The sequence below is a fragment of the Perissodus microlepis genome, chromosome 4, assembly GCF_051167445.1.
Source record: "Perissodus microlepis isolate ML-2025 ecotype Zambia chromosome 4, ASM5116744v1, whole genome shotgun sequence".
NCBI classification, from domain to species: Eukaryota; Metazoa; Chordata; class Actinopteri; order Cichliformes; family Cichlidae; genus Perissodus; species Perissodus microlepis.
The window spans coordinates 7,760,061-7,773,181 of record NC_140464.1 but is presented as its reverse complement, the minus strand read 5'-3'; the positions used below and the strand labels follow the sequence as shown (position 1 = coordinate 7,773,181).

General features: G+C 38.5%; 1 protein-coding gene across 1 annotated transcript; it reads left to right on the top strand.

Annotated features, from left to right (window-relative positions):
* Positions 1–906: 906 nt before the first annotated feature.
* itgb3a (integrin beta 3a) lies at positions 907–12,808 on the top strand. Its single transcript, XM_084925367.1, has 15 exons — positions 907–1,240; positions 2,294–2,379; positions 2,847–3,051; positions 3,302–3,554; positions 3,701–3,863; positions 4,169–4,330; positions 4,418–4,513; positions 4,601–4,690; positions 4,805–4,939; positions 5,020–5,449; positions 9,481–9,703; positions 10,107–10,207; positions 10,444–10,560; positions 10,948–11,114; positions 11,493–12,808. The coding sequence occupies exons 1-15, from the start codon at positions 1,105–1,107 to the stop codon at positions 11,556–11,558; spliced, it is 2,430 nt and encodes an 809-aa protein (XP_084781493.1). The 5' UTR covers positions 907–1,104; the 3' UTR covers positions 11,559–12,808.
* Positions 12,809–13,121: the final 313 nt, after the last annotated feature.

The window sequence follows — 13,121 nt, the reverse complement described above, 5'->3', positions numbered from 1 at the left end:
CATGAAGCTGTGAAACTCAAGTCTCTAGTGAACTTTTAATAATAGCTTGAAGCAAAGCCAGACATTAAAACAAAATCAGGAAAGGCCTGCAAATAGTTGCCACTTACTTATTGCTGTTACTCTATCGCCATTTACTCTATTTTCTCTTTTAGGGATTCTATAAAATCTTAGTATTTGATATGTCATGTGTTTCTAGTTTTGCCAGAACACATTTCACATTTTGAGGCGACTGTTATATGCTGTACTCCTGTCGGTCCAGTAGAGGGCATGAAGGCATGCAAAGCGAATAACATTTAACAGGATTTAACAGCCACTTTAAGCAGTGTTTACATGCAAAGCAACACAAATCACCAGCTGAGGTTTTCACAGCAAGCCACCATACAAGCTCTATTTAATCACAGGTCTCTAATGAGTAAAGCTTAAACTTGTAGTCTGCCACTGCAGTTCAGGTTTCTGACTAATAGGCATTTGCAGTCTATGTTGTAGGCTCACACTCGCAAGTGATAAAATAATGCATTCATTCTGGTGGGAACTCTTTTTTATAGGCGTTTTTGCAAAAGTTGACCATTCTTAGAGTATAATAATCTAGTGATTAAACTAATAGCATCATTTAGCGCAATTTTGTTGCACGTGTACAACGACAGTGAAGAGCTATTTTATTCTGTTGATGGAATTCTCTTTGACGTCCCTCATGTCATTTCCACCAAAAACAATATTTAACTAAAAATGTATTTATTTCTTCTGAAGCGTTGCCAAACCGCTGATGTTCTCAAAATCTAATCACGGTTTCATTTCATCACTTGTTTGAGCCACAGCTTTCAGAGTTCTGCAGACCTGCTTAAGAAATGTCTCTAGAAGGTACAAAGACTCCTAATTTCAGTCCGATGAGTCACTTTCTCTACTTCTGCGAAATGAAGAAGGATTTGTGTGCGTGATTTCTGACGACACTCGTTGCTCTTGTAACCCCGCAAGTAATCCATCAGCACCGATGGTTATCAAACAACTAAGAGAGCAGTCTAAACATGTCACGGGACAAATACTGTACACACTGTGGATGGGAGTTTATTACAGTATTAGGCGGTGGGTTATGACCCAACATGCAGAATGAGGAAGCGTGAAGTTGCACAGACACATACGACTCACTTCAGATCCCGGTTCATTTGCTGTCCAGTCATGAGGACTTTAACAGACCGTCTAGCTATACTGGTTCTCCTTTTGTCCACAGCATCAAACGTCTGCGGTAAGATGGTTTAATTAATAATATTTTATTCAGCCTTAGGCTATTTTTTTTTCACCTGCCGATGTGTATTTTTGTCTCTTGTCTCTGAAAGTTCCGCGTAGCATAAAGTCGATAAATGTGCGTGTGATCACAGTTATTTAATAGCCTACAATTTTCTGAAAAGGAAAAATAAAACCGCAGCTGAATATCTTAACTAGATAGGCGCTGCTGTTTAGGATCCGTAATTGCGCTGCTTCCTCGTAGCTTTCGCCACCTCTCCTTATAAGGGAGTGAAAATAGTCGGGATGTGTGTCCCATTGGAAGGTGACCTACTCTGGCTTCTCTGTACTCCACATTATAACGCTCATTATTTCAACTTAACTAATATTTTCTTTTCTTTTCTTTTCTTTTCTTTTCTTTTCTTTTCTTTTCTTTTCTTTTCTTTTCACTTGTCATCAGTTCAACTTAAATACCTTAGCACTCACACTAACCTTTGATTTCATTGATGATCATTTTTACTTGTTACAAAACAAAGCCAATCAATGAATGAACTTAAGTTTTGTGAATGAAAAGCAACATACAATCAGGTGAGTGTAGTAAGCAAGTGCATTTACATGAGATGATCTTTGACTATGCTTGACTATAATTACTTATTGGCACTTATTTATGAACTGAACGAACTTAGGTCATGTTTTTATATAATGCTTTTTCTCTCAGATCATTTACTTTAGCTCACATTTAACAAACTTATCACTGCTGACCGTGTTTCAGTGTTAATCTACAATCAGCCACACCCAAAGGCCTCACAAGAGAATACACTGAAAAGGGAGTGGACTTCATTGTTCTTCTGAATTTTTACACATTCAACTCAATTTGAAGATTTTAATTATATCCTCTTAGACTGTATCAAACACTTAGTATCTTATAGTATCTGAAAAGAGCTAAGTAGCATCTTAGTGCTACTTCGTGTAAAACCAGTTAACAATGTATACCAACTGGTTAGAAAGTTAGAAAGACACTATACTCTATAGTATTGCATGTATTTTTACATTTTTCTGGGTGTCATTTTCACAGATTCCAATATATGCACATCACGAGGGGTCACAACATGTCAACAGTGTCTGGCTGTTCACCCGAGCTGTGCATGGTGCTCTCAGGAGGTAAAAACACACATAGACACAGTTTCTACTCACTCCTCCCCCTCATTCCTCAGTGAAGCAAGTTAGAACTGAAATCTCATTCCCCACCAGCTTGCTTCATTCCATCAACCTCTAAAGCTTTTTCATGGTACCTAGTCAACACAGATATACACCCTAGGCTCTCAAGCATAATTAAGAGAAAATTGTCCTGCTGCGTCCAGATAGCTAGGGCAGGCACCTCCACAGATATTGGTTATTTGTTTGGCAATTTTCTTGTTGTTGTTTTTTGTTTTTGTTGTTGGGGGGGGGGGGGGGTTAACATCCAGATGCCTAAAGGGATTCATCATAATGTCTGGAGACTGGGGTTCTTTTGTTTGTTAAGAAAATGTGTAAACCACTACACTATGGAGCCACTTGCTGTTGTATTATATACATTAAATTAACTAATGAATGCAAAAGGCCCAACAGAATGGCTGTGATTGTTTCAGGAGTTTGGGAAAGGGGCATCTGGCAAATCTCGTTGTGACCTAAAAGAGAATCTACTGAAAGAAGGATGCAGCGCAGCGTCACTGGAGTTTCCCTCCAGCACCCTCACTATTCAGCAGGATGTGCCGCTTAGTGACAAGGCATCAGGAACAGCTAAAGATGTTACTCAGATCAAGCCTCAAAAACTCCAGATGACTCTAAGACTAGGTATGTTAACACCCAACCAGATATCATCTGTATAAGATACATGCAACAGCACCATTATGCAACCGGCCATAAAGAGTCATTATTATTGTTCTATTTCTGCAGAAATAGCATGACGGTTGTAAACTGATATTAATATTACATCTTTTTCTCCTGGTAGAAGACACCTTTTGAGTTAATTGTGCTGTGTAGTTAATCAGTTTTATCCTCTGTCCCTTGTCCAACCCTGTGGTCCTCTTCTTGTTCCTCTCAGGTGATGCCAAACGTTTCACTGTGTCTGTGAAACAGGTGGAGGATTATCCTGTGGACCTCTACTATCTGATGGATCTCTCATATTCAATGAACGATGACTTGGCTCGCCTCGTCACCTTGGGCAATGATCTTGCTGCAGCCATGGGCAAAAAAACAAGCAACCTGCATATGGGGTTTGGGGCCTTTGTGGACAAGACTATGTCCCCATACATGTACACTTTTCCTTCACAGGCAATCAGTAATCCGTGCTATGGGTAGGTATGATGCAGGCTGTTGTTAGGTTTAAAGTAGATAAGGAGCTCTGGTGGAGATTTTTCTACCAGATGTGTTTAGCAACTTGAAATTGATTTTCCTTTTTCACTGATTCACTTTCCCACTATCTCACGCTTAATATAAACAGGATTGGTGTACAATGCCAGGCTCAGTTCAGTTTCAAGAATGTGTTGTCACTGACAGAGAAGGTATCTCGCTTCACTGAGGAGGTGAGGAAACAGCAGATATCGAGAAACAGGGATGCTCCAGAGGGTGGATTTGATGCTGTCATGCAGGCGGTGGTGTGCAAGGTATAAATAACATAAATATGTCAACTACAGATACACGTCCTCAGAGATTTGGCAACACAGTATGACTCTATGGAAAAGAAAAAGAATGTTTTCTTTTCCTACAGTAGCTGATATTATATACACATAAGTCTCTAAACATAGACTTTTCTATTATCAGCTCCTTTTGCATTTTTTTAACACAAAATATTGCTAGTTTTTTCAACTTAATTATACATTTGCTGTATGCTTTATCTTGTTTGTATATTTGGTATATTTAACCTTTTATATTATATTTTATATTATATTTGTGTATCCATCATAATTAGGATAAGATTGGCTGGCGTCCGGATGCGTCGCATCTTCTGGTGTTTACCACTGATGCCAAAACTCATATTGCTCTGGATGCGCGCATAGCTGGTGTTGTCCAACCGAATGATGGAGAGTGTCACCTTGATAGTGACAATCTTTACAACAAATCTACAGTGCTGGTAAAGAGAGACAGTTAAATGCATAATTTTAAATGTTTTTGGACAAAGTGCTGCTTTTCCAAACTATGTTCTTCTGGTGTCTTCCAGGACTATCCCTCTTTGGGGCTCTTAACGGAAAAAATGACCGCAAACAACATAAATTTAGTTTTTGCTGTGACCAACGAAGTGATACCAATTTACGATGTAAGGAAAATGGACTGCTTGTGTCACGTGATAAATTTACTATTGTAAAAAACTTTCACTATCTTACCACCATGTCTCTATTGCCAGGAATACAGTAAGCTTATTCCAGGCACAACCGTGGGAACTCTGTCTGGTGATTCTGGGAATGTTATTCAGCTTATTGAGCAGGCATATGCGGTAAGGAGTTTTTGAGGTTGGAAAGACAAGTAGAATTTGCAAAATAATGTTGTCTGTTTGATCTGTAAAGGTACACTAGAACCAATATGTGATTTATACCTTTAATCTGAGCAGAAAATTCGGTCTAAAGTGGAGCTGGAGCTGTTGAATGTCCCAGAGGAGTTAAATCTCTCTTTCAACGCCACTTGTCTAAATGGAGAGGTCATCCCCGGAATTAAGTCCTGTACTGGTCTCAAGATTGGAGACACAGTAAGTAACGGTTCAGGAATCTTCAGTATGCATCCAGTATTTCTACACAGACTATCAAAGAGGCATTTCTTCCTCTTCAGGTGTCATTCAGTGTTGAGGCTCAGTTGCGGAGCTGTCCTAAGGAGAAGAGTCGCACCTTTACCATCAAACCTCTTGGCTTCAAAGATGCCCTTGAGGTTACGGTGGATTTTGCCTGTGGTTGTGAGTGTGAGGCAAAGGCACAAGCCAACAGCCCCCTCTGTAGCAACGGCAACGGGACCTTCAGGTGTGGTGTTTGTCAGTGTCACCCAGGTCGGCTGGGCCCGCATTGTGAGTGCTCACTTGAAGACTACAGTCCATCTGATAATGCCAACTGCATCCGGGAACCAGAGGGCCCAATCTGCAGTGGAAGAGGCGACTGTCTGTGTGGACAGTGCTCGTGTCATACAAGAGAGTTTGGTCAGGTGTGGGGAAAGTACTGTCAATGCGATGACTTCAATTGTCTGCGCTTTAAAGGAGCTCTGTGTTCTGGTGAGTAAATTGTTGTTGTTGTTTTTTTTTATCGTCAAATCTGAAACCATCAGTTTAACATTTTGCAATAGCACAAAACCTGATGCACAAACTGAATATCAGTCTTCACTGACAGAACAAATTGCCTCCTGAGCAAAATCAAGACACATTGCTTCATCAAGGTGCAAGCTTTTAGCTTCACATAAGAACCAAGAGGAACACACACGTGCTACACCCAATATATTTAGGTCAGACAACCATATACAGTACAAAAAACAATTTTTTGTCATACACATGGCCTTTCACGGCCACATCCAGGTCATCGTGACACTCAATCCGTAGTCGATCAAAGTAAACGTGCAGTGGTATGTGCAAGTATATTATTCTAAAATCATGACATTTAAAAAGTCTGTAGTAAGGATCTAGAGAAATTCTAGAGACTTTGCAAAAATGTCCAGGTTATTAAAACATCAAGCATATTTTCTTGGTTTTGCAGTTATGTTTCCATGCTGATTTGGGGATTTACACAAAATCCCCCTTCACTCAATCAGCTTTTGAAAATATCAAATCATGGGCATTGAACTACCTGCAGGGCACTAAAGATACACAAGATAATATTATATCATATTAAAAGCTGTTTTCTTCACTAAGAGCAGGAAAAATGAAGTTTCTCTTCCCTTTTCTTTCCTTGCTCTGAGGCTTTGTTGTATGCTTTCTTCCTTTCTCTCTTTGTATATAAACATATCTCAGTTGGTTTACATAGTTTTCCTATTACATAGGTAGATAAGCCAAAAAACTAGGCTACTTAAAGTTTCTGTGCCATCATTAAGACAGTCTTTTCTTGCTTATAACAGACATGTAAATTAGTACAAAATTATTAAACATAAGCAATCATACTTATCAAATGACCAACCCTTTGTCAGACCTGCAAATATGATGTCTGTGCTCTGTAGAAGGCCAGTCAGAGAACACGCCCATTTACTGCTATGTTTTTGTGATATGCAATTGCTATCTCTATCATTCCCAAGTGCAAGTTGGTACAACTCACTACAGAGTTACTCAATTACAATAATAAAACTTTAGTAAGCTTTGTCCTTGAGTAATTTATTGTTACAGCATTTTAGCTCTATGATTGGAAAGAAGGAGTATGACTAATAGTAGAACAGGAAACTGCTCTTTTATCTTTATCAGTAATGAGCAGAGCAGACTTTGTGCATATTAACCCTAACTAGAAAGAAATGAAGAGAATCTCAAGTTTTCTATATTCTACTTTTTTTTTTTTTTTTTTTTAAAGAAATAAGGAAACTTTTCCTATTAGGGTTAGTACTTGGTCTGTGTTTACTCAAGCTTTGGAGTAAACATGTCAAGTACATGGACTTGTGTTACTGAGGTACCTCTTCTTTCTACGGTAATGAGGACGCGAATACCATGAATCACGTACTTACAAGCAAAGCTCATGGAGCTATAAGAAAGTGCATTCAGACACAGTAAGTTAGCCTGAAAGATCCTGTCAGCTTTCATTACAGGATGTGTAAGAAAAATCCATTTTAGAGATGTTAGTCAGTCACCCACATTTTTTTAAAGTATATTATTGAAATTTGAGACAGTTAGTAGTCCACTGTAATTTTCAGTAAATTGAAATAAAGTGCAGAAATATGACATGAAAGCCCCAAATTAGGCATGCATCCTCTGGAATCAAGTTTTACCTTAAATAAACTTACATTGCCAAGCTGAAATCCAAATGTGACATACTTGAGTCAACAAAGCAAATGCTCACACAGGTTCTTTCTTAAGGGAGATTAACTTTTGCAGACACAAAGCCAGTACTGGTGTAAGTCAGTCTATAGAGCATTAGTGCTAAACCGCAGTGTGCAGAAGTGGTATTTAAAGCATGAGTGCCACTTGGCTGCATCTTAGTTGAAGCTACCACGACACAGGGCATAAAAAAAGTTAAATCTCTGTGACGTTCCCTGTGGGTGTGCAGATCTCCTACTGATATGAAGCTGTTTCAGGGCTCAAGAACAGGAGCCAGCAAGCATAGCCCCAAGGAGCACAAATATGAGGGAGGAGACTACAGCAAAGTTTGCATTCCTCTGCTGATTTTTGTTTTTTTACCTTTCCTCATCAGTACACTTCACTTGATTCTGTTTCTGCTTCTTCTCCAACAATGTAAGGTTATGTTTTAGTACTCTGTCTTTGTCCCTGTCCTTGTCCTGTTATCGTGGCCCCACTATTAACCTGTGCTCTGGGATTTGTTTAATTAACTGAATTATTGTGCTTGCTCACAAAGAAATGAGCATGATGTAAAACTAAAAAACCCTTTTCATGTTTGTGAATCATCTTTCAGTTAATGAAAGCAGCACAAATACTGACTCCTATTAAGTGTTGTGTAGAGAAAAACAAAAACTAACTTGTGACTCAAAGCATTTTTCTTGTTTCCAAAGCCTTTATACATATCTCAGCTCTTATGTTGTTGACAGAGTTATTGAGAAAGATTACACAACAACTCCACCGCCGGGCTTTATATGTGAAATTGTTAACCATTAACACGGACGGCCCTGCTTAAAACCCATTTTAAAAAGAAAAGCCTCAGCTGACAGGGTGAACACGGTGGAATTGTTTGTTGAAGCTTTGTTGGTTTGTTTTGAGCTCTGGAATTAGTTACTCTTACACCTTCTGTGATCTTTCAGGACTAGTCACTCCCCCTGTCTGATCCAGATGGACTGTGACTCACTCGCTTGGCTCATAGTCATCCAATGCCAGTTTAGTTTCCTACCCTGTTGTCGCTGGAGCTCTGCAATAATATCTAAGGTGGTGTAATGTGCTGATGTGGGGTGTTGCACAGTAATGCAGGAAGAAAAGCTCACCAACCAATCTTCTCAGGAAATGGATGACAGCTTCCTAAAATGACTGGGTGTTTCCATGCTTTCTGTGCTTCACAACATCTGAGGATGTTTGTGTCACTCTGTGTGTGCCTGCTTGCCCGATGGGATCAGGAATCATTAAACTGTACTTTCACAATAGAACATTTTCTGCCCTTCTCACAATGGGGATGATTAAGGGAAATGCATGACGCCCATTGCTGAGTAATTCAGATGCAAAAACAGCTACCAAGTTATTGCTTAACACAGCAGCATTTTCAAGGGAAGATTCAAATGATGTGGGAAGAAATCTGAAACAGATGATTGTTTTCAAACGCTGATTAGCCTTTTTTATTATTTAAACAAAACAGTTCAAGCAAAGAAGGTCATGACAAAGGAGGCAAAGTTATCGTTTTTAACAATGAATAACAATGAAGACCTAAATATAGACCTAAAACAATTAAGCAATAAAACCACATCACTTAAAACATAGTACATACACTCTTTACTTCTGGCGCCCCCCATGTGCGGCAGCCTGTTACAGCAGCTCTGCTCATTTCTGAGCTTCTTTCTTATTTCCTCTTTATTTTCTCATAATTTTTAACTTAAGTTTTAGCAATTGGATTCTGCATGTACTACTGTTTCATGCTAGTTCTGGTCATTTTTCTAACAAATTTCCCACGAGTGGGTCTAATAAAGGTTTATCTCTCTCTCAAACACTCACTCTCTTATTCCACTTCCTTCAAAAAACATTACAGTGACCTTGCATTCATTTTATGAAGAATAACACTCATCCTATCTAAGCACACTAATTAGGTAAGTATACACACAGACAAATGTGCACACAGATTCATTTATATTTATGCAAGTAGTATTTTGTAGGTTCGTGTCCCTCTTGTAGTTGTGCACTTAAACTGTATATTTTTGATTTCAAGTATTACAGAATAAATTTGGGCACTTTTATAGTCTTACCAAAAACTCACTTTATACCACAAATGACACTGTCTTTTTACAGAAACGTGCACACCTTACAGTCACACCTTGACCTAAATGAACCTACCCAGGTCTAGCCAGTCAGGCTGAAACCTATATTTAATCCCAGGATCTTTTTGCTGTGCCTCTACCATGGTAGACACTGCATCACCATGCTGCCACAAAGAATTAGCTTTTCATTCTTTTTCATTCTTTCAGGTCATGGGAAATGTGATTGTGGGGTGTGCAAGTGTGACGCAGGATGGAAAGGAGAAAACTGCAACTGCACCACGCGCACAGATACCTGCATGTCCAGCACTGGTTTCCTGTGCAGCAGCCGGGGTATCTGTGATTGTGGCGTTTGCCTTTGCACTCAGCCTGGTGCCTACGGAGCCACCTGTGAGAAATGCCCCACCTGCCCTGACGCCTGCACACTAAAAAAGTGAGTTAATCAGAGATGACAAAACAACAGAAAAATCATATGAGAACTTGTAATTTTCAACCAAATGTAGACACATTTTCCTTGGACAAATTGATTTACCCTAAAAACAATTTCACTGGATTAGTGAGATATCTTGTTTAATTTTAGGGTAAGTGATTGATCAACTTATTGAACAATTATCAAATCATCCCTATGTGTAGACAGCATACTTGGCTTCTCAGGGCCCTACCTGTTGTTGGCAAAATAATGTTCTGCAAATAACTCAGTTTGCTTACGTTTTCCACATTCCATAACACAAACTACTCCTACATATTTTTTTAGTGCAGACGCTATCATGTATAAGAGATGTAATGTGTGATGTCCACTGAATGCATACGAAGTGAACCACTCACTGTTTTTGCAGGGAGTGTGTTGATTGTCTGCACTTCAAGAGAGGACAGTACATCAAAGACAACAGTTGTAATAGAATGTGCACAGATGAAATTGAAGTAGTGGATAACCTGGGTGAGAACTCCACCATTTCTGGTCTCTTTATTGCTGCTATCCTGGCCTGTTGTGGTAATGTTGTATTTCTGCTTCAGATCATATGAGCATAATAAAATTAAAAGTATTTGGAGGCCTGATGAAAACATTGTGGTCAAAGAGTACTGTGGACTGCTCGATACTTTAGTCTCATAAACATACCTTAAAACAATGTATTACCTTGTTCTTCATCTTCACACGATCTCGTCCCACACAAGCGGAAAAACGCAATGGAGTAAACTGCTCGTACAAAGATGAGAACGACTGCGTGCAGCACTTCCAGTATTATGTAGATGTTGGCGGCAAATCCATTCTGAGCGTCGTGAAAGAACCAGGTACTGTGAAAGTTTGTGTGCATTTATGGGATTCTTAAACTGCCAGAGAACTGAGCGTTATAATTTAGGCACATTATTAGGGGAGAATAGTGTGTGCTTGAGTTCCATTTCAGTCTGTTTTTCTGGACAGCCATAGCAACAGGGGAACAGTGTGTGCATCTTGTAATGTGTTATTATCTAAAGAACACATGATCAGCCAGTTACCTACATACTCTCCCACACCACAGAAACTCAGACACATTGCATTGATGCTTCAAATAATTGTGAAATGTCTCTCACCAGATTGCATTGATTGCTTAACTTCTGATTGCACTACATTTCTTAGCAAACATGATGGTGCCAAAAACTGTGAATTAGCTCAGTTTCTCCCTCTCTCATGTCTGTCAGAGTGCCAGCCTGGTGCTGACATCTTGGTGGTGCTGCTGTCGGTGGCTGGAGCCATTCTGCTACTGGGCCTTGTTGGCCTGCTCATATGGAAGCTGCTGGTCACAATCAAAGATCGCAGAGAGTTTGCCAAGTTTGAGGAGGAGAGAGCCAAAGCCAAATGGGATACGGTGAGAAATAACTCCATTAAAACACCAGAGTACAACAAAAGCAATATCGTTTGGCTTTCTATAACCTCTAGTGCTTTTAACAAATCTTTTTTCAATTTTAAGACCCAAACATGAATATGTATAAGGTTTTTTTCTTTTTCTTTATTCTTTTGAATTTTAAATTGTTTCCATGATATTCATTTTTTTACTTGCTTTTATTATTGTTCAGCACTTACTTTGTTGGTAACTTTGTTTTGAAAAGTGATTTTCTAAATACAAGTAAAGTAATGCCAATATACTGTAATAACAGAATATACCTGCCCTCTAGTCTAGCCTGCATATGGCAATGTTACATATCACCATGGAGCTGAAGTAAACACCACTGTTTTATTTTCATAGGCTAACAATCCTTTGTACAAAGGAGCCACCTCCACCTTTACCAATGTAACATATCGGGGAAACTAACGACTAATGGCCAAGAGGAAAATCTCAGGGGTCAACGACAAAGAGGGAATGTAGCAGCACAGAAATGGATTGCAAATGAACATACTGTACACTGTCATGTGACCAGCTACTGTAGCTGAAAAAGCAGTTAATGTGGTCAAGAACTTGATGTAACGATTGTACATAATATAAAAGGAAAAAAACAAAACAAAATGTTTTGTTATAAAGAACAGATGGCTGTGTTCTTAGTCATTCTGTTTCTACACTGTTTCACTTCTGGTGTATTCTAAAATACTAAATGTGCATTTAAGAGAAGGAGATTGGTTGTTACTGTGGTTTCTCATTTTTGTGGTATTGTGTCCACCACTGCAATATTTTTTTAAGATGAATATTTCTGTACACCCATTACCACTTCTCCTTTTTCCTAATAGTCAGTTATAACAGGAGCAGCAATGAAACTGCAAGAATGCGGCTACTGCAGATCTAGTTTATAGTGATGTCTGGGATGTACGCTGTATTTAAACCTCCTAGGACCTGACGTCCACATATGTGGACATCACATTTTGGGTTTTCTAGACCAAAATACTAAATTTTGCTCTACAAGGTCCTGATATCCACTAACGAGGACATTATAGTTCCACTGTTCTATCAAAATTTAAAGTGAATGTCCTCATATGTGGATCTCATTTTTCTCAGAAACAAAAATCAGGTAAAAACAAAAATCACATAATTCTTTGTTTTTACATTCATCAGGTCCCAATCAGCCCAAATAGCAAAGAGCAATTAAAAATGCATGCTATGAAAAAGTTTGGGTCTTAGAAGGTTGAATGCAAAAAAGAAATTGCCACTTCAATAATCTTATAGCATAATTCTATAAAGATTTTCTTCTATTTTGGTGCTTTTGGGGATTTTTTTATATATATTTTTTTCTTTTGTAAAATATATAACTTATTCTGTGCTCTGTTGCTTTTGTAAATGTAAGTCTGATTTGATTCAGTTCTCTACTGACCACCACTGTGCCACACTTTTTTAGCCTCTCTGAAATGTGACGTACATTTTGGTTTTACATTCGTGGTTTTCTCAGGATGTTTGCATTTTTTCACATCTTTTAAAGTTGTTAGCGGTTAAGTTGAAGACACAAATATTCAAGCAACTTTTGTGTGTCACTTGTGTGTTCCTTTGAAAAATGTATATATATTTTTTTGCTTATTAAGATCTGACTTAAAACAGAAAATTGAAATTGCAATAAACATTCACTCATACACTCTTCAGCAAGGAGCTAATTGTTTTTGTTTGTTTTCTCCCAACTCTATTCATACGAAGAAAAATAATAAAATTATTTTGTTATGGAGGCATTGCAAGAAAATCAAATCCCTGCAAAAAGAAATAGAAAATAAGCCTATAGTCACTTGATTTTATGCAATGCTTTAATAATGAATTAGCTATGATCATGCACACAGTTTCACTGTGATGTGTGTTTTGGAAACTATATTCTGCAACAACTTATCTGCTATCAAGTCAGTCAACACTTCCTGTTTTGACGCACACAGGATATTCTTTCACATATCTACAGTATGCAGTTCA

Excerpts from the sequence above, each read along its gene's own strand:
- itgb3a (XM_084925367.1), top strand. The coding sequence starts at position 1,105 with ATGAGGAAGCGTGAAGTTGCACAGACACATACGACTCACTTCAGATCC. Across the intron at positions 3,864-4,168 it reads TGCAGGCGGTGGTGTGCAAG|GATAAGATTGGCTGGCGTCC; the intron begins GTATAAATAACA and ends CATCATAATTAG. Across the intron at positions 4,514-4,600 it reads AAGTGATACCAATTTACGAT|GAATACAGTAAGCTTATTCC; the intron begins GTAAGGAAAATG and ends CTCTATTGCCAG.